Source organism: Aulonocara sp. 'chitande type north' Nkhata Bay, linkage group LG3 (assembly GCF_057382095.1).
Source record: "Aulonocara sp. 'chitande type north' Nkhata Bay isolate Kocher_YH1m ecotype deep benthic linkage group LG3, A_spYH_male_GT1.1, whole genome shotgun sequence".
Taxonomy (NCBI): domain Eukaryota; kingdom Metazoa; phylum Chordata; class Actinopteri; order Cichliformes; family Cichlidae; genus Aulonocara; species Aulonocara sp. 'chitande type north' Nkhata Bay.
This window is the reverse complement of record NC_141346.1, coordinates 3,195,325-3,215,631: the sequence shown is the minus strand read 5'-3', so window position 1 is coordinate 3,215,631 and position 20,307 is coordinate 3,195,325. Positions and strand designations below refer to the sequence as shown.

Genomic DNA, 20,307 nt, shown 5'->3' with positions numbered 1-20,307 from the left:
AGCAGGAAACATTAATATTATGGACTACAGCCGTCTGTCAGGGCCGTTCAAGGACACAACGTCACACACAGGTTTAAAGTGTTAGACTCATGAATACCCACAACGTTCGATGCACATTTATCTTTAACAGGAGCAAACGGCCTGATCAGATAATATAAGAACTCATAAAAGCTCATTTATGTAAATCTCTGCTTGGACCAGTGAAACAGTCTCACACTGATTAAACACCATCACTACTTCAGTAATGACAGAGGGGCGTAGGCGTGCTCGTGGGATAGCTTCCTCCAGCTGTGGAAACCAGATGTGGAAGCAGACTCCCTGATGTTGCAGTCCAACACCAGCAGAGAGGACTCAGCTGCTGGGCGGAGCTTATCTTCCTGTCCTGTTCAGCATGAAACTCTTCTTATGTTCCCTCTTCAGTCTGATCCTGTCTAACAAACATCACTGTTCAGCTTTTACTTGCTAGCAAGGGAGGACCGCTCGGTGTGTCAGGAAAGCACTGAATCCACCCACAGACGACCTTTTACTGAACACAGTTACAGTACACACAAGCACCACCCATTGTAACCCCCCTATGGTCAACAAACATAAGGCCCTATGTGTGTGTGTGTGTTTGGGGTGCGTTTGTGTGACCTCCTGCCCACAAAGGATGATAAAGCAGGAAGCTTACTAAGCAGCAAACAGAGCCCTCACATAGATGAGCCTATAACAAAACACTGCAGCCTCCCCACCAACAAACTGGCTGGAGAGGTGGTCAGAGACAAAGGAACGTCTTTGATCAGGCTGCTTGAACCAAGACTTACAAACTTAAGTAACACAATGACAACATTTAACAATTTGACTCCAACACAGAGCACTATCCCCACATGCTTCAAGACCACAACCATCATGCCCCTCCCCAAGAAAAGCCCAGCCACTAAACGCCTGCAGACCAGTCGCACTGACTCCCATCATTGCAAAGTGCTTTGAGAGAGTGGTGCTGGCCTACATCCAGAGCAACATCCCAGACACTCTGGACCCCCTGCAGTCTGCCTACCGGCCCAATAGGTCCACGTCAGACGCCATCACTGCTGCCCCTCACTACTCCCTCTCCCACCTGGAAAACAAAGACCTCAGGGTGCTTTTTGTTGATTATAGCTCCGCCTTCAATACAGTCATCCCTCACAAACTCATTCCCAAGATCCTCAGCAGCTTCTACAGCTGCACTGTGGAGAGCACACTGACCAGCTGCATCACTGCATGGTACGGCAGCACTACTGCTATGGACCAAACGCCTGCAGAGAAGATGATCAGGACCCCGCTGCCCTCTGCATCCACCATCGCAGAGTCCAGAGGAGAGCTGCCTCCATCCTCAAAGACCCCACATCCCCCCAACACGGCTGTTCACACTTCTACCCTCAGAACGAAGGTTCAGAAGTTCAAAATCCAGAACATCCAGACTCAACAACTCCTTCTTCCCACTGCTGTCAGACTCTTGGACAGCTGACCTGTTTTAACAGTAATGTTTGCACATCAGGTCATCTTTCATATCAAGCTCACAGCTCCTTTGCACATACATCTACCTCACACTTACATTTAGTCTCCACTCATTTATTCATAGTATTTGTATCTTATCTTGTTCTATTTGTATATATTAGCCTGCATCTGTGTGTGGACAGCACAGAGATCCACATCTGAAACCATCAACAGTCACATGTAGATCTGCTTCATCTTCAGCTCTGTGTTTCGTTTTTGTCTGATCTTCTCTGAAGCTTCCTGACAGTCAGCAGCTTTGACCTTTGACCCACATGAAGCTAACATGTGACACAGAGTCAGGACGCTCCGTGGAGATCCATCAGCACAGCAGAAACACGCTCGGGGTCATCATCTTTAGAAACTTCCTGTGGATCCTACAGTCTGAGATCCAGAGCTGTCACTAGGATGGTTCAGTCATTTCTCATCAGCTACAATTAGAACTCAGAGCTGAGCAAATATAATCAATCACATGCTGTAGAAACATAGAAGTTTCTATCCTTCAGAAAACATCTGACAAAAAGATCTAAAAGTGTGTGAAGAGCAACACTTGTTGTTCTCTAAATGTTTGGCCACAGCTGTAGAAAACACTGTGAGTGTTGGTCAGTAATTACATTTAATTTCATTTCTCTTTGTGCAGGTGAACACTGTCCAATCTTCTATCTAAATGACTGCTTTGTCTTTAAAAAGGTGAAGAGCCTGAGGCCGGTGACCTTTCCCCGAGTACATCCTCACAGCGGCTCACAGGACCAGGCCTCACTCCTGTCCTGCCAGAGGAGAAGCTTCAGAGTGTCTGTGCAGTTCAACCACAGCTGTCATATTCAGTACGGCGTTCATGCAGTTTGCTACCCAACAGTTACAGCATGTAGTAATACAGTCCCACTGCCTGTTCAGCATATGCAAACATATTCATGTTCAAGCATGTGATGACAAAGGCCTCCCACTGTGGGCATTTCATCATGTTTAGGAGCCTCATCCAGCCACACATCTGATCAGTGGAGTATTAGTAACACAGAAAACTAAAGAGGACACATGTTACTTTTATCTTTATTTATTTTATACATCTGTCATTGTTAGACATGAGGTTCACTGAAATCATTAGTTTTGTCAGATTTCTCTCCCTCTTCCATGTGACTGTGTCAGCTCGTCAGCATCTGTTTGGGACGAGAATGCACCAGGAAGTAATGAAAAGTACCATTAAAAGCAGGAGAGGTTCTTATATTACAGAAGAAGAGATTATTTAAAAAACTATCTCAATGCCATCAATGATTTATGGCACTGAGATAGTCCCGTTCTACCTTTAAATACTCGAGAAGCAACAAGTAGGCCTGCAGTGCGAGAGCGAAGAGACCTGAACACTGAACAGAATCAGAATACTTTATTAATCCCTTGACTACGTCATGATCCACCTGATCGCTCCGTACAGACAGAGGCTGAAGCTCTCCAAACCTGTCATGAGGACTAAAAAGCTGTGGAGCAACAAGTTGCTGGAGGACCTTGGCACATGTTTACAGATGAGGATGAGTTCATGGACGCTGTCACCTCCTATATCCACTTCTGCGAGGACAGCATCGTGCCATCACGCACCAGGGTGAGTTATAACAGTGACAAACCCTGGTTTACTCTTAAACTCAAACAGCTGTGGCTGGAAAAGAGACAGGGACAGAGAGGCCAAGTACAGGTTCAGTAAAGAAGTGGACATTGCTAAACACCAGCACTCTGACAAGATGCAGCAGCAGATCTCAGAGAACGACTCTGCCGACAACTTCTTCTTGGCCAACACCGTCAACGACTTTTACTGCCCTTTTTATGAGCCATCAAGCAGCCTTCATACCTCCACCAGCCCCAACAATAGAGACACTTTGGACACTAATTTTTGATTAAAGTGTTGTCTTGCAGTATGTTTCGCACTAAGTACCACAGCAATTCCCTAATGTTGTAAATCTGCTCAATGTTTGGCAATAAAACCCTTTTCTGATTCTGATCTGGAAGGAAATTATGTAACAGCTGTTGACAGAGGAAGATCAAAGCTTCTTTAAACTGTGTGAACCTCAAAAAGCTAGCAGAGGGTCTGCTCTTCATCCACCAGCTCCTCTTCACCATGTTTTACCACCAGAGGAATTTGGGTTTTTATTTTTTCCTTTCTGTGGAACTCGTCAGACGTCCTGTAGGAGCAGACAGAGGAGCATCAGATGTATCCAGTCTGGTCTCATATTGACACACATGTAACATCACATGGTCCAGTTTCACAAAGAGAAGTGAAAAATCAGCTGCATGGCAGATGTTTGGTAAATTTCATGTTTTTTAGGGTGCTGAATCCAAAAGTTATGTCAATTTCTCTCCATCATGTACAGTGTTTTTGCAAAACATGAGGAGTTTCCATCAAAAAAAGTACAGCAACGATAAAATAAAGGACCCATATTTTATTACAATTAACTATGTATCATTGTTCTGCGATTCCTCAACTCCTGCTATGAACAAAATAAACCTGTTGAGACATGATCATTGCTCATCTGATCATCCTTACACTTTCTATTTTTATGTCTCTTGAGTCTCTATCTTAGAAATACTTGAATTAATGTAAGAAATCATTATTGGATATGGTTTTCTGACTCAAATATAGAACAGCAGATTTCAGCTTGAAAAAACTTTATTACACTAAAAACATGAGTTTTGCCAGACAACCTGATGAGATGGCATTTTTAAATACTTTTTCCCAGTTTCAGTGAGAAAAAATCTATAAGAAACAGTAAATCAGTCCAGCAGTACTGGAGGAGGTCCAGAGGTGCACAAGGAGGCCACCTTAAAGATCTGACACATTTAAATCAGGTCTGGTTTTATTTCCATCATCCTTTAAGGAAGGTTTGGATTTGTTATGTCACTGTGATATTCACATCATGTCAGTCACCTCCACACTGAACACTTCACACCAGCTTTAACAACAGACAAAGAACAAGAGGAACAGAGAGAAGGAGGGAGGAAGAGGACATGATTCAGAGGAAGGACAAAGGAGAAGGGAAGGGACAAAATGCATAGAATTAAGGCCGCAGTTAGCCTGCGACTTTTGCATCCCCCAATTTTGGGGCAGGAATTGGCCGGGGTTTAGTAGTCTGTTGGGGCATTACGTGGGGATGCGTGTACTGCCCCAGGGGTGGAGAGTGGGTCATGCCATTCAAGGCAGCATTTTTGCAGAAGAAAGCTCTCTGTGGGGAGCCATTGCTCCCCACTCCTAACTTTTCACTCCCATTTGTCCTGCAGACTTCGAGGGCTAGGGGCCGTTTCGTCCCAGCCAGTGCTCTATATTAGCCTTTCTCTCACATATGTAGCATGAGAGAAGGTATAACACTGTAGAAAAGGAGTGCCTGGCTATTCAGTGGGTGGTGCCGGGGAGACAGGTAAGGCCACAGGTGGAGGCATTTAGACTTCTCACAGTCTCTTCTTTTTATAGTGAAGCAAGAGAATATACAGTGGGGCAAAAAAGGTTCTGTGTTATTGTTTGCCATCAGTCTGACTGTGGCATATTCAGTGTTGTGTTATCAGGGGTTCTTCCAAAAGTGCAGTATTCATTCCTTGGTTCTGTCCGTGTTGAGGATGAGGTGAAGAAGCTTCTGTGATGAAAAGAAACTCAAAGAAGTCCAGACGCTTTTCTCTCCAAGCTCCTCAGACTACTGACGCTTGTTTCTCTCTTTGTAAAAATGAAATTTAAAGTGAATTTTGAATCAAATGTTTCTCTTCTTTCTCCCTCAGAGTGCAGACATGTCTGCTGCCAGCAATCTGCGATCTGAAGATCAGTTTCTGTGCTCCATCTGTCTGGATGTGTTCACTGATCCAGTCACTACACCATGTGGACACAACTTCTGCAAAACCTGCATCAGTCAGCACTGGGACATGAATCAGAGCTGTCAGTGTCCCATGTGTAAAGAGACTTTCTACACTCGACCTCAGCTGAGGGTCAACACCTTCATCTCTGAGATGGTTGCTCAGTTCAGACGTGAAGCTCAGCAGAAAGCCAGCAGCAGCAGCTCAGAGCAACAAGCTGCCAAACCAGGAGAAGTTCCCTGTGGACTTTTTGGTCGACTCCTTTGCTGTCTTTTACTTACTTACTTAATTAATTAAGAACTAATTTGTGCTGTGTGTGTGTGTGTGTGTGTGTGTGTGTGTGTGTGTGTGTGTGTGTGTGTGTGTGTGTGTGTGTGTGCGTGTGTGTGTGTGTGTGTGTGTGTGTGTGCGTGCTGTCATTCACTTGCAGGTGTTTGTACCATTAAGCTGTAATAACAAGAACAATAAATAAGAGATTAGGAACAATATTGAATCTATATATATATAATATAATAAATAATATATATAATTATATATATTATATATAACAATAAAAAATGCTATGATTCACATAAATAAAAATAAAATGTATGATGGATGAAACCTTATCAAGGCTCTCAGCGCCTCCTTTGTTCTTGTTGTAGTCCTGGATCATCAGAGGCTTCCTGTCCTCTGTGGTGCTGACAGCGGCGTCTTTGTGTAGGACGACAAGATGTCAGGATGACATTTCTATTCTTCTTGGGAACTTATGACACAAGAGTGTGTGTGTCAGTGAAAGCACATTTGGATGAGAGTCCTTCCTCTGGTTGATACCAGCTGAGGGGGAAGTTCAGGCTTGTTCTTCCTCACTGTCCCTACCATGGTGAGCTTTCTTTTCAGCAGCTCCTGACCACCTGTCTCCTGAAGCACCGTGCACTTGTGGATTACCAGCTTCTGCAGTCTTTTCCTCAACACTAACCCTCATATAGTGTGAATGATGTTGTGAAGCTGGTTAGGGTTTAGAATGTACGTGGTTAATGATGTGCTTTTGAACACACCATGTGTGAAATAGTCCCATGTGACCCCGTGGGGAGCTGTTTATCTTGTGCCTTGTTTCTCTCCTGTTCCCACCTGTGTTTTTCCCTCTGAAGAACTGGTAACCAGTGTGAAACGTCAGGGATGCTCGATCAGACCAGTGAGAGCAAACAAACCCAGCCCTCCCAGCTTATGGTTTAATCTTTATTGGGGGAGAAAACTTTTTAAGCCCTAATTTTGACAGGGAGTAGAGTCTTTGAAGCCTTTTCTGGATCCTCAGAGGGGATGAAGGAGGCAGAGGAGGAAGCAGAGATCGGTCTGTGTTTCATTGTAAGATAGAGACCTGGACCATTCTGGGAATGACAGCCGACTTTGGCCCATCGGTGGAGGATCTCATGAAGAGAGACGGCAGGGAGAAGGACAGTGTTTCATCGATAACAGCTCCAACACCTACAGTGTATATAATATATACATCAAAGTATATTTGCTATACTTAATGTATATAACATCATGTTCTTCTGTCCCCTTCACAGTGCAGGAGCGTGTCAGGATAGATTTCACTGCGTGTTGTATTTGTATAACTGTGCATGTGACAAATAAAGAAACTTGACTCTAATCAGCACAAACGAGGCTCTGACACATGGATTGTTTTTATAGTTGATCTAAAAGGATTAACCCCAAAATGTGAAAACAAGACCATCAACAGGCAAGACAGAGCTGACAATGTTACTGATGACTGTCTGTAAATAAAGGGTGAGTGGAAACTAAAACTGGGGTTGGGAAACTTGCTGTGATCACTAACAGCTGCACGAGTTCTGGAGTCACCAATAAAACAAAAAGTATAAAAAAGGTTTAGCAAGCTCAGCATTACATAGATAAGGGATTAGGTGGGGATACTTTCAATGCAAACCCAGGATGAGAGCACGAGGTGAGGCAGAGGAGGAGCAGGGAAGTGATGAAGGAGGACCAAAAGGATTCTTCTGTATCTTTGGGTTTGCAGCAATAAGCAGGTGGATTTTTAATGTTTCTAACTGTTTGCACAGTTTCCGTGCTGTTATTCTTTAGCTTTGGGGCCGTTTTATAATAGTTTTGTCTGAGGTGTTTAAGCTTCTATTTGTTCATCCACAATATTGTTTAGCTGATTCTATACGAGCTCGTTCCAGTTCTTTCAGTCAGTCTGTTGCTTCTCTCCCGATCATTTTCCCTGTTCCTCATAAATCCCAAGGGTGGGGCCCGTGGGTCCATGTTAGAGTCTGGACACATTTCCACCCTGAAAAGAAGAAATGACATTCAGTTACCTTTGTGTGCAGCAGAAATGCCTCCTGGGTGCACTGGAGATAGAAAAGCACATCCCTCACTTATTTTAAAGCTAATGCATTCAACAGCATTTCTATAAAATCAGACCTGATTTTTATTCCATCATATTAAGCCCATCTCTCAGCATAAACATTACTGTCATGGGTTACTTTGATAACTCCAAACTACAGGAGGTCAGAGGTCGTTAGAAGCTCCCTGGCTGTGCAGAGGCAGGAGGCGAGCTGTAGGAAACGCTATGACAGCTGATGAGGAATTGTAAATGCTTTTTGTTGGAAGACGGCAGCTCGTGAAAGGCAGATGTGCAATGCTTTTGTGCTGTGTGAACGACCATCGTTGAACATCTATAATCCAGTTTTAAGATCCCTTTTTGTAAGGTGTGACTGCACTTAAAGAGGCCTGGAGGCCTTTTCAGAGGCGTCTCTCTTCGTGCATGAGAGACAAATGTGCCACTCTGCCTGCTGGCTTTGTTATCTTCACACCTCGGCTCATATGATTAGGTAGAGGATGATTAGGGGTCCATGACCCTCTTGGGGACTCTCCCATATGGCTAAATGTGGGACTCTCCATCAGCAGCTCCTTACACTATGCTGAGCTGGATGACTGAGAACCGACATACTTCCAGGTGAATGTAACGCTACGGAGAAACTACAGCGAGAGTAAACCTGCTAACTTTGGTGTTTTTTCAAGTATCGGGTAATTTTATATGTGACTTTTTCTATCAGGTGAACAAACTGTGCATGCATATTCACGCTAAAGTTAAATGCAGAGAAAGCGCAGAGTCTCTGCTTTCAGAAACAATTGGATTAGTTTCAATTGAGCGAACGGTTCAAACGTTACAGTGATTTAAAAACGTTGCAGAAACCTGTTGGATTGTGAGTTTCAGGCATTAAATGCAATTCTACATCCGGACATTAGAGGGCGCAGAGCGCGATGGTGGTACCGAGCAGTGTTTTGGGGCGCAGAAGAAGAATTTCACAGAAAGAACTTCCTGTTGTGAAGCTAACGCCAGCACAGCATGTGTGTCGTTTGTGTTCACGGTTTACAGAAGATTATTGTGTTTTCGTCTACTTGTTACCCAGGCTGACAGCAGCTTCACTGCCTCAGGTTAGTAAACATTACAATGACCGTGCACGGCGCACCTCACAGTACAGGATGTTGTTCGGTCATTCGCACATCAGGATGCGGGTCATTGTGTGTACACTGTGGCTTTAGGCTGCAGGTTGATGGATGCTAATGCTAGCGACTTGGCTAATGCAGAATACAGTGGAGCCCCGACTTACGAAAAGTTCAAGTTACGAAGGCACTGAACGGCAATACTTCTGCCCGTGTTACGGCAAAATGCCCGCGTAACGAAATCCGCTGGCTCTGATTGGCTGAGCCTTCAATGCCCACAGTGCCTTCCAAATCATGTGACAACCCCTTGGCTTCCGTACTTGCTGTCTTTTTTTTTTTTTTTTTTTTTTTTTTATTAACAATTGGAACAATACAGTCACAAACAAAATAATACATTATAGTGCAAATGAACTCTCGTGGAGGAAAAAAAAAAAAAAAAAGAACATAGTCAATACAACAAAACTAACAGCAAGGATATGGGGGGAGGGGGCTAGACAAAAGATCCACAGTATTAATGGGGAAGAAATTAAAAGGAGCACAGGTTGATACACAATATAGGTAATAATCAAAACAGTAGCAAATGGGAAATGTCATCATAGATTGCGGCAAATCTGCTTGACTTCAGTTTTTTAAGTGACATGAAATAATGTTTAAAGTCATTGATGAACCAAGTAAAGGATGGTTTTCTATTCCTCCATTTACAACAATGTATATGGTATTTACCTAACAGGATGACAATGTTAATCACAGTAGAGACAGATGGATGTTGTTTAGCCATATAGAAAATAATATCAGAAATACTAAACTGGGGAATATCGTTGATCTTGAGGGATAACCAGCTGTGTAGTTCTAACCAAAAGGCAGCTGACACAGGACATGAGAAAAACAAATGGTGTAATGTTTCACAGGCTGAATCACAAAATGCACACTGGTTAACCTCAAATTTAAACCTCCTCTTTAAAAATTCAGACACAGGATATATATTATTAATTATCTTGAAATGAGTTTCTTTTACTTTTGGGGAGACAGGCCACTGAATGAATTTTGAGAACGCCTTTTCCATGAGTGACTGGTCCCCATGAAGGGCCTGCAAATATCTACCTGAGTTAAACCCCTGGAAAAGAATAGATTTAAAATTCACACTGATAAATTTATTGTTACATTTACTATCATTTAGGATGCAGTTACCAATTTTTAGGTTTGGCAGCGCTGGATTGACCTCAGAGTGTAGCATTGTGTTGCGTATCAGCTGCCTTAGGGCCAAAGGGATAGCACAGCAAACTTTTCTGTATTCTTTTAATGGACAATTAAAGTTGTGTCTCTTTGAGAAAGACACGTAATCCAATAGAGCACCACTCAAATCCAGCAAGTCAGTTACAAACAAGATACCACTCTCAAACCAGTTCCTGATAAATAATGTCTTTTTGTTAGCAGTTATCACTCTATTGTTCCATAGGGTCGACATATGAGGAGAAAAGTTGTGTGTAAACATCATTTTCCAAAAATGAAGAATCTGTTTGTGAAAATTAGAGAGTGTAACAGGTATTTTACTAGTCTCAAAGTCACATTTTAATAGAAAATCAATTCCTCCTAGTTCCTTAAATAAAGATCTGGGTATATGAAACCACATGGAATCAGACTGAGATAAGCAAGCTCTGAGCCAGTTGATCTTAAAAGTTCCGATCATTGATTCAAAGTCTAAGGCTCTGACACCACCCTTCTCATAATCTTTAACCAACTGTGATCTCTTAATATAGTGGGTTTTGTTTTTCCATAGGAATTGAAAAATAATTGAGTTGGCTTTCCTAATATTTTGGGGAGAAACATAAAGAGAATGACATGGGTAAATTAATTTAGAGATACCTTCAGCTTTGGAAAGAATGACTCTGCCAAATATAGTGATATCCCTGGTCAACCAACGACTAAGGGATTTTTTCATGTCGACGATACGATTGCAGATGTTGTCGTCTTCTCTTCGGGACATATTTTTAGAAATCACTATACCTAAATATTTAACTTCCAGTTCAACTCTTATAGAAGCTATATTAGAATCAGAACACGTGTGAATAGGTAACAATTCACATTTGTTAATATTCAGACATAGTCCTGACGCCTGGGAGAATAATGAGATAGTGTTAAGCGCTTTAGCTACCATGGATTTATCTCTTAAAAACAGTGCAGTATCGTCAGCAAACTGGCTTATTTTGAATTCCTTGTCAAAAATGTTAATACCATACAAATCAGGGTCTTTTTGGATGATAAGTGCCAGCAGTTGAGTGGTTAATATGAACAATTTGGGGGAAATAGGGCATCCCTGACGGATACCTCTCTGCACTTCAAACCTAGGTGTCATTCCAGGGTTAAGCGAGACAGAGCTAGAAATGTTACTGTAAAACATTTTGATCACATTACAAAAGTTATCCCCAAAACCCAGGAAATTCAAGGCTTTAAGCAGGAAGGGATGTTCAACCGTGTCAAAAGCCTTATAAAAGTCCAAAAACAACACTAAGCTTTCTGTCTTTATATACTGGCGATAATCAAGCATATCAAAAATCAATCTAATGTGATTGTGTATATGTCTTCCTTTTATAAACGCCGACTGACATTCATCCACTAAATGTGTTAAACAATCATTTAAGCGGTTCGCATATACATGAGCCAGTAATTTATAATCATTACACAGAAGGGTTATGGGTCTCCAATTATCCAGAAGTAGTTTGTCTTTGTTGGGTTTTGGAATTAAAGTGATTAAACCTTGTTTCATTGTAGGTGAAAGATTAGTTGATGAGATACATTCTAAGTAAGCACTGTAAAGAGTTAATCTAATGTCATGCCAGAAAAAGGAGTAAAATTCCACTGTTAGCCCATCAATACCTGGTGATTTGCCCCTGGGCATTTGTCCGATTGCCTTGTCCAGCTCTTCGATTGCAAGTTTACTCTCCATACGAACCTTTATATCCACATCCAATGTCCCATTAAGGCCTCTAAGACTTTCCAGAAACACAGTGCCGTTCTCCGTTGAATAGGTTGACTTGTAAAGGTTACTGTAAAAATGAAGTATTTCCACGTTTATTTTGTCATGGTCCTCAGTCAAAACCCCCTTGATATTCAGTGATTGAATCTTCTTATTTGATTGTCTGTATTTTTCTAAATTAAAAAAGTAGGAAGAGTTTTTCTCACCCTCCTCAATCCACCGGGCTCTTGAACGAACATAGGCACCATTGGCTTTCTCTAAGAACATTTTGTCTAGTTGAGATTGAAAAGTGTTTAGTTGTATATGTTCGTCCAGAGATAAATCCTGTTTGCAGCATAGCCTGTTAATTCTTTCAATAATGCTTTGTTGCTCCTGTCTTTTCTGTTTAGCAATGGATTTGCTAATTTGAATTGCTACCTGTTTAACTTGGAATTTAAACCATTCCCATTTGCTCACATGTGACATATCTAGTTTATCAATTTCCACAATTAAATTTCTCACTTCAAGGCAGAAGTTGTCATTATGCAGAAGGTTGTTGTTGAATTTCCAAATAAGGGATTGATGTTTCACCTTGGTTAATGAGATGAATAAGGAAATCAAACAGTGATCAGTTAGAGGGGAAGCGGAGATTTCACACTTAGAAATGTTGTTGATCAAATTGTTAGAGACTAACCAGTAATCAATCCTGGAACACTGACCATTATTAGATGAATTAAACCAAGTAAATTGAGATACAGATGGATTTTTCAGCCTCCAAGCGTCACAGAGACTAACTTTGTTGACCAAATTAAGGATACTTTCATCGTAACTGTGGCATGAGGTCCTGGATGGAAGACGATCTACAGAGGGATCAGGAGCTATGTTAAAGTCTCCCCCCACAACAACTTTGTCAACAAGATAGCTCAATTTCCATTGCTCTAACTGTTCACAAAGGAAGGTTAGAAGTTTCTTATTCTGAGCTCTATTAGTATAACCATATACACACAGCAGAATGTATTTTGAACCATTAATCTCTGACACTATCATCAGCCAATGACCATCAGAATCACTTTTACAGTCTATGACATTTCCCGGAAACCTATTAAATAAAATCATCACTCCAGCTGAGTGAGACGTACCATGACTAAAGAAAACAGATTCACCCCACTGTGTTTTCCAGAACTTTGTGTCTGCCTCTGCCGAATGGGTCTCTTGTAGAAAGACACAGTTAGCCTGTTGCTCCTTGCAAAAAAGAAAGATAGCCTTACGCTTCACAATGTTTCTTAGCCCCCTGACGTTCAAGGAAATAACAGATAACATATAACACTATTACAAAAGTATTGGGGAAAAGAAAAAGAAACTTAAGAAGACACGCAGGAACGAGCAGCCGTGTCCTGTATAAAATAACTATTCAGTGCAATAACCCTTAACAACCGGGAAATTTTAAATTAAATGACATGCTAAGCAATAGGCTTAATCAACAGCAGCATACCTGAGAGGTGTAAAAGGTCACACAAAAGAAAATCAGTTCGGGTCCACTCTTTGGTTATCAATCAGAGCGTAGCCGTCCTTCAAAAACGCTCTCTTTCCTTTACTCCTGGCATCCTGGACCAGCGGCCACAGCTTAACTCGAGCCTCCCGATCTTCCTTGGAGAAGTCTTCCTTGAAGTGGATGTTCATCTCCTTGCAAACCCTCGCATGCCTCGATTTCTTCCAGACGTCGTCCCGGACCGTTCTCATGCCAAACTGGATAATTATGGCTCTCGGGGACCCGGAAGATGCAGCGTTCCCCTTCTTTCCCAGCCGATGAACAGTATCAACAGTCTCTCTCAGTTTATCCACAGACAAGGGCACAACTCTGGTGAGAATCCCGATAACTGACTCTCTCGTGTTTTCATCATCTTTCTCAGGAAGACCAGTCAGCCTTAGGTTCCATTTCCTCTTATATCGAGCATGTTCCTCACAGGAGCTGCGCAGGGATTTGTTTTCTTTCTGCAGCTCACCAACTTTCTCCTGGAGTTCTACTATACTTTCTTTATGTTTTCTTATTTCCGCCGTGTTCATGTCAATGCGCTTTTCAAACTTACGCAGCAACGCCGTCTGTTCATCCATCTTTTGCGTTAACACATTGACTGCTTGCAAGATTGCTGCAGCGGTGTCCTCCTCCTCCAGCGGCTGCGCTCGCACCCCTCTTGCTTTCTTCGGGTTAGGGCTTTTCGTCGGAGTGTGAGCCCAGTTGATTCTGGAGTCCTTGGAAGTCATGTCAGTGATCTCCAAATCTTGAATATCCTCCTCGTCACACGCCTCCCTCAATACCGAAACGTTGTAGTTATGATCCATCGTGATCATAGGACAAGTATCAAAATTAACCCCGGACAAATTACAAATTAAAGCTGGTTTACAGTTAGTTCTCCAGTGGCTGGTTGAAGTGCACAAAAAGCGCAAAAAAACGGGTTATTGCTTTTAATAAATTCAGAGTTTCAGGACAAAAAAAAGCCAAAAAGTTCGGACGCCTGCAGTAAAGTTGCTGCTCACTCCGCCATCTTGTTTCCTCCTCCATTCCGTACTTGCTGTCACTACCCGATCCGTACCGGAAACCCGATCGGTACCCCGCATGCGCAAATCTTACGTCACTTCCTCTCTTTGCCAACATTGCGACATTCAATATATTTGAATGATACGGTTAGCGCCCAGTTAGCTCCTAGCATTTCTCAGCAGCTCTGCCTCCTTTTCGACTACCAGGACATTTAAACAATGAATAATCCGTATCCGCAACAAATTTTTGCTTTTCTCCTCAAAAGAAAGCGTTCCCCGATTGAACAACAGCGCCGTAAAATAAGAAGAATGGTGCCTAATGACAGAGTTAATAATACAGACTTTATAATATGTCACGTGAAGATTCAGCAGCCAGATGAAGTGTTTACTGGCAATTGACAGTGATAGCAGACATTATCATCACTTTTCCAACAATCCTCTCCACACAGACAAGCATAAACACACTCGATTATCACTAAATCAAATTTAACACACGTTTGTAATGACGCTAATTCAGTTTACAATAGGGTTCATTCGCTCAGTCAGCAGGTGGCGGTATCCTCGTACACTGGGGAGTACACTGCCATTAAAGGAACAGAAGAAGAAGAAAACCCCTGCACATGCGCGGTACGGATCGGGTAGAACCGATTTGTACGGTCTGACTTTGCACATGCGCAGTAAGGATCGGGAGTCCCGATCCGTCACTATCTTTTAATTTTTTTATTTTTGTCTACATTATATTAAATGTTTCATTAGCGGAAACATGTTAAGAGATACTTGTTATTCTTAACATCTTAACAGATACTCTGACCTGTAACTATCATAAAATGCTTCGACCGGAAGTAGACACCTTTCGCGCATGCGGGGTACCGATCGGGTTTCCGGTACGGATCGGGTAGTGACACCTGCGCTTCGCTGTTCCACTTGAACCACGCAGCTAGCATAATGAAGCGTAAAGTAGGGCTGGGTATCGTCACTGATTTCTAGAATCGATTCAATTCCGATTCACAAGGTCCCGAATCGATTCGATTTAGTTCGATTCGATTTAAATCTGGGAAATTTTGACAGTCAGAAATATAATTCAGATCAGTACATTTACATATTTTTGTATCAATAAAAAGGAAGCTGACACACGCAAGACTTTATCACAGGTGTGAGCGTCACAGCAGAGGCCTTTGTGTCAAAGTAGCTGAGGATAAAACACAGAAAAACATGAAAGTGATTTTCCTGGCCTGGGATTTTATAAAAATATTCTGCAGTACATCAAAAACGAAAGAAAACCATTAATCAACATATGAACATCACCTCTGACGTTACAGCGGTTTTATTAGAGACACGGTTAAGCGTTTTGCATTTTGAATAATTTTAAAAAGTTTAAATTTGTTCAGTATTGAACGGCAGAAATGAGGTTTTCTTTTCGGAAGAATGTAAAAGGGAAAAAAACAGCGGCCGACAGCGCTGTAAGCAACAGTAGACTTGTGTAACAAGCAAGCGAATAATGAAGAAAGCGAAACTGTTCTTGAAGTACAGAGAGAGAGAGAGAGAGAGAGCTGCGCATCGCGATGGAAGCAAAACAGTAAAAGTGAATTCATGACGATGTTTATGTGAAGCGTTTGGATCTTCTTTTGCTGCTGGTTCGGTCAATATTGTTTGGAGAGACATCAAACTAACAGCTTTAGAATCAGCGCATAAAGGGCGTGAACACAAAGCGCCGACCCGCCGACAGATCAGAATCAGCGAGCTGTCGGCTTTCAGCCCCGACCGTGAGAAAGGCGCCATCTAACTGATTCTGATCCGCGGGTCGCGCTGTGTGTTTAAGTCTATGTGCAGAGTCCCTGTACCTGCTCTCATTTACTGTTTGGTGGTTGTTGAAATTTTGTGAGATGTCACCTGAGATTCTGGCATTTCGGGCAAAATAAATTTATATTAAAAATCGATTCAGGATTTTAATGAATCGATTTTACGTTATCCAAGCCAGAATCGATTTTAATCGATGAATCGATTATAAAAACCCAGCCCTAGCGTAAAGTACTGTCGATGAAAACAAAGAGACAAATTATTGATAAATATGCGAGTATGGCCGAAATCCTTCGACCATAGGAACAATTCTAAAACAAAAAGAAGTCATCAAAGCAGGTAAACCTTCAAAGGGCACCACCATCATGTCCAAAAGGAGGACCCCCATACACGACGAGATGGAAAGGCTTCTCCTTGTTTGGATTAAAGACAAGGGAGAGACTGGCAATACCCCCACAGAGACTGTCATTTGCGAGAAGGCGTCCTCAATTTATAATGATTTAGTAAGTAAGGCAGCTTCCGATGAGCAGCCAACGGCATCGACGTCCTCGCAGGAGGCACCCCTAACCTCCCCAGAGTTCAGGGCATCGCATGGGTGGTTTTATCGGTTCAAGAAGAGGACTGGCAACCACTCCGTTGTGCGTCACGGCGAGGCAGCAAGTTCCAATCACAAGGCTGCCGAAGAATTTGTTAAAAAATTTGAACTTATAAATCAAGAAGGCTACATCCCCCAGCAGGTATTCAACTGTGACGAGACTGGCCTCTTCTGGAAAAAGATGCCGCGGCGTACGTACATCACCGCGGAGGAAATAAAGATGCCAGGCCACAAGCCCATGAAGGACCGTCTCCACCCTCGCCCTGTGTGCTAATGCCAGTGGGACTGTAAGGTCAAGCCACTCCTAGTGTACCACTCAGAAAATCCGCGTGCCTTCAAGAAACACAAAAACTTTAAAGGAGAGGCTCGAGGTTATGTGGAGGTCCAACCCCAAGGCCTGGGTGACCCGACAGCTCTTTGTCGAATGGGTCAACTTGGTCTTTGGCCCTGCTGTCAAGAAGTTCCTCGAGGAGAACGAGCTCCCCATGAAGTGCCCTCTGATCATCGATAACGCCCACCCCTCTGGCCTCGAGGACGATATCCTGGAGGAGTTCTCGTTCATCAAGGTTCTCTTCCTCCCTCCCAACACGAGCCCTCTCCTCCAGCCCATGGACCAGCGAGTGACCTCTAATTTAAAGAGACCGTACACGAAACACATGTTCAAACGGTGTTCGGACATAACAGAGAGTACGCAGCTCAGCCTCAGGGAGTTTTGGAAAAATCATTTCGACATCGTTGCATGCCTCAAGTTGATTTCTTTGGCATGGCGGGAGGTGAGTCGTTGAATGCTAAATTCTGCTTGGAGGAAGCTGTGGCCTGATGCTGTTGCCCCTCGAGATTTTGAAGGCTTTGAGGGGGAACCTCAACCTGAAGTCAAGGTTGAGGAGATCGTAAATCTCGGCACCGCCCTGGGACTGCAGGTTGACGAGGAGGATATAAACGACCTTGTGCATGAACATCGAGAGGAGCTGTCAACGGCAGAGCTGCAAGAGTTGGAGGCGATGCTGCACTCATCAGTACAGCAACAATTCAGCGAGGAGGAGGCCGTCATACCATCGGCCGATATCAAGGACAATCACCCTGAAAAGAACTTTACCGCTCATGCTATAGAGCATTTTGTTGACATCTCCCACTTCAGATCCATTTTGAAAAGTAGACAGAGACAGACGTCGTTGGATAGATTTTTCACAAATAGGCCAGCAACAAGTCAACCTTCAGGTGAAAGTGTGCCTACATGCAGCATATGTATGCATGCATACAGCTGACACATATATACACTTATTCCTCTAATTTTGAGTTATTGGTAATGTTTTTACCCAAATGCGATACTTCTTAAAATACAAGCAGACATTACAAAGAAAGCTGAAGTGTTACTAATTGTGTAAAAATGTCTGAATTGTTTTTTGTTGCCTTTCTTTTTTACTTGTAGTGTTTTAGATGTCAGGGCTGTTGGTGGATTAAAACTTTTTGTTAATAAAAATAATGTTCTCTCTGGTCTTTAATGTGCACTTCAGTGTCTGTTGCACTACCTCCTGATGTTTAAAGCCTGATTAATCTTTGAATTAAAAAATCAAGAACTTTACACCTTAATGTTATGCCAGTTTCCCCCGTGGTGGTGCTGTATGTATGCATGCATACGTATGCTTTCTTCAGCCTCCACCACCTCCGCCACCAAGAACTCCGTCTCCAGCCAGCATCTTCTCACTCAAAAGGCGCGATGGCTGCTTCGATTTACGAAAAACCGTCGGGAACAGATTAATTTCGTAAGCCGGGGTTCCACTGCAGTGTGTTGCTGTGACATTTGTGAGGTTCCCTCAGACACACTCCGCCAGTCTTGTTGCTGTTAACAACAAAATATTAAAAAATCCACCATCTGTTCCACCGTCACCAGTTAATCTGGAACACCGGGTGATTTAACGCTACTCTGTGTTCATACTTGGAAGTATTAGCATGTTATTGACTTGGATACTATATTGTTTTAAGCCTTTGTGAATGTTTGTTCATTTTAAAGTGAAAACGCCATCTGCTTTTGGCACAAAACTATCGAATTTGCAGCTTCGGTTAAGTGGGATGGTTTGTCAGACATCACTGTAACATCATCCTACAGTAGGACCGTTTGTCAAACAGTGGTTACATGATGTCTGGAGACTTTCTGGTTCAGTTTTGTTTGTTTAGCAACTTCTGCTCATTTACGTAATTGCTGTTTTAGTCATGGCTTGTTTTCTTTGCGTTTGCTGGTTGTAGAAATGGTTTCTATGAAGCGTTTCTTTTAGCTGAACGAACTGCTCGTGTGCGTGCATGTTTTATACATGTGCTAAAGTTAAATGTCTTTGTGCAGAACATTGTGTGCTTTGGAGAAACAGCAGAGGATCAACAAAGGTTCAGTTTTAAAGTAGGTACTGCTCTGTGTCCAGTGTAGCGACATAGCTAGCTTTGCATCATACCGAGACACGCTACTGGTGCTATAAAGTGATGTGCAGAGTTTGTCTCTCTCTTTGTATTTGCAGTCCAAACAACATGGAGAAAAACATTGTGTACTGCCTGCTGTGCAACAAGCCCCAGCTGTTCATTTGGAATCACCTGAGCGGAGTGTGCCTGAAACACGGCACAGCACAGGAGAGGGAGCAAGAAGCTTCCAGAGCTAAAGCCTCCCAGAAGCTGTTTTCCAGGGAAGGTCGACTCTGGAGCTTCTCGGAGCTGCAGGAGTTTTGCAAGGACGCAACATCTTGCACCAAACTCTGCAGTCGTCTTCAGAGTCGTGGCTTTATCATCACAGACACTCCCCAAACCTGCCCAACACAGAGGTCTGATGAACTTGTTGCCACTCTGGCCAGTCCAGCTGTGGCTCCGGTTGACTCGATCCATCCCTGATGGAGTCTCCCATAAATCCTTTGGCTGGACATTTGACTTGTCTTTATTTTTCCTTTGTTTGATGCTTTGCTTTTGTTGTGTCTGACCTTTTCTGATTAAAAGGAAATTGAGCTCACAGGACACCATGTTGCCTCAGCTGATGCAGTCCTCTTTGCAATAATGTTTATTTCCAAAGGAATTTCTAGAAATTCAGAACAGTAAAATTCACAGAATGAATTAGAAGATAACTCTGATGTAGTTAAACTAAAATCCTCTGTGGGGGTTAGTATATAAACTCTTAACACCTAGTTAGCATGAATAAGTGTTGAATGATCAACTCCAGACAGATTTGGTATTCAACACTAAGTCAGAGTTAACGTTCCAACTCTCCAATAAGAGTTAAATTAACTTATAAAGACACTTTAAAAGAGCTGAAATCAAATCTGACAGTCTTCATTTGGACATGTTGGATTTGCTGTGTGGTAAGGCACCTGGGCCAGATGGCTTTCTGACTTTACAAAACCTTCCCAGAAGAAAGAATAATTCCACTTTTTAACATGTATGTAGAAGCATATCACACTGAGGCTCTCCACCCACTGTGAGACAGGCAGTGAGTACTGAGAAACCTGCTAAACCTGCAGAACACTCATCATTTAGAGTCTGACGGGGGTTGACACTAAAATACTTTAAATGTTTAGCATGAAGATCAGAGCCTTGGATCCCACATTTGATTCACTTTGTACCAAAGCATCAAGGGTTTCACAATATAAGAAGGGTTCTCATATAATTCATGAGAGATGTG

General features: G+C 42.6%; 1 protein-coding gene and 1 long non-coding RNA gene across 3 annotated transcripts; one reads left to right on the top strand and one right to left on the bottom strand.

Annotated features, from left to right (window-relative positions):
- Positions 1-8,627: 8,627 nt before the first annotated feature.
- LOC147333516 (uncharacterized) lies at positions 8,628-19,646 on the top strand. 2 transcript variants are annotated; one of them, XR_015125588.1, is made up of 3 exons: positions 8,628-8,766; positions 18,994-19,047; positions 19,163-19,646. It is a non-coding gene; the product is annotated as an uncharacterized LOC147333516 (long non-coding RNA). The 2 variants fall into 2 exon arrangements; XR_015125591.1 differs by lacking the exon at positions 18,994-19,047.
- LOC147333517 (uncharacterized) lies at positions 10,718-14,514 on the bottom strand. The gene has a single exon (XM_086268187.1). The coding sequence runs from the start codon at positions 14,075-14,077 to the stop codon at positions 13,253-13,255; it is 825 nt and encodes a 274-aa protein (XP_086124313.1). The 5' UTR covers positions 14,078-14,514; the 3' UTR covers positions 10,718-13,252.
- Positions 19,647-20,307: the final 661 nt, after the last annotated feature.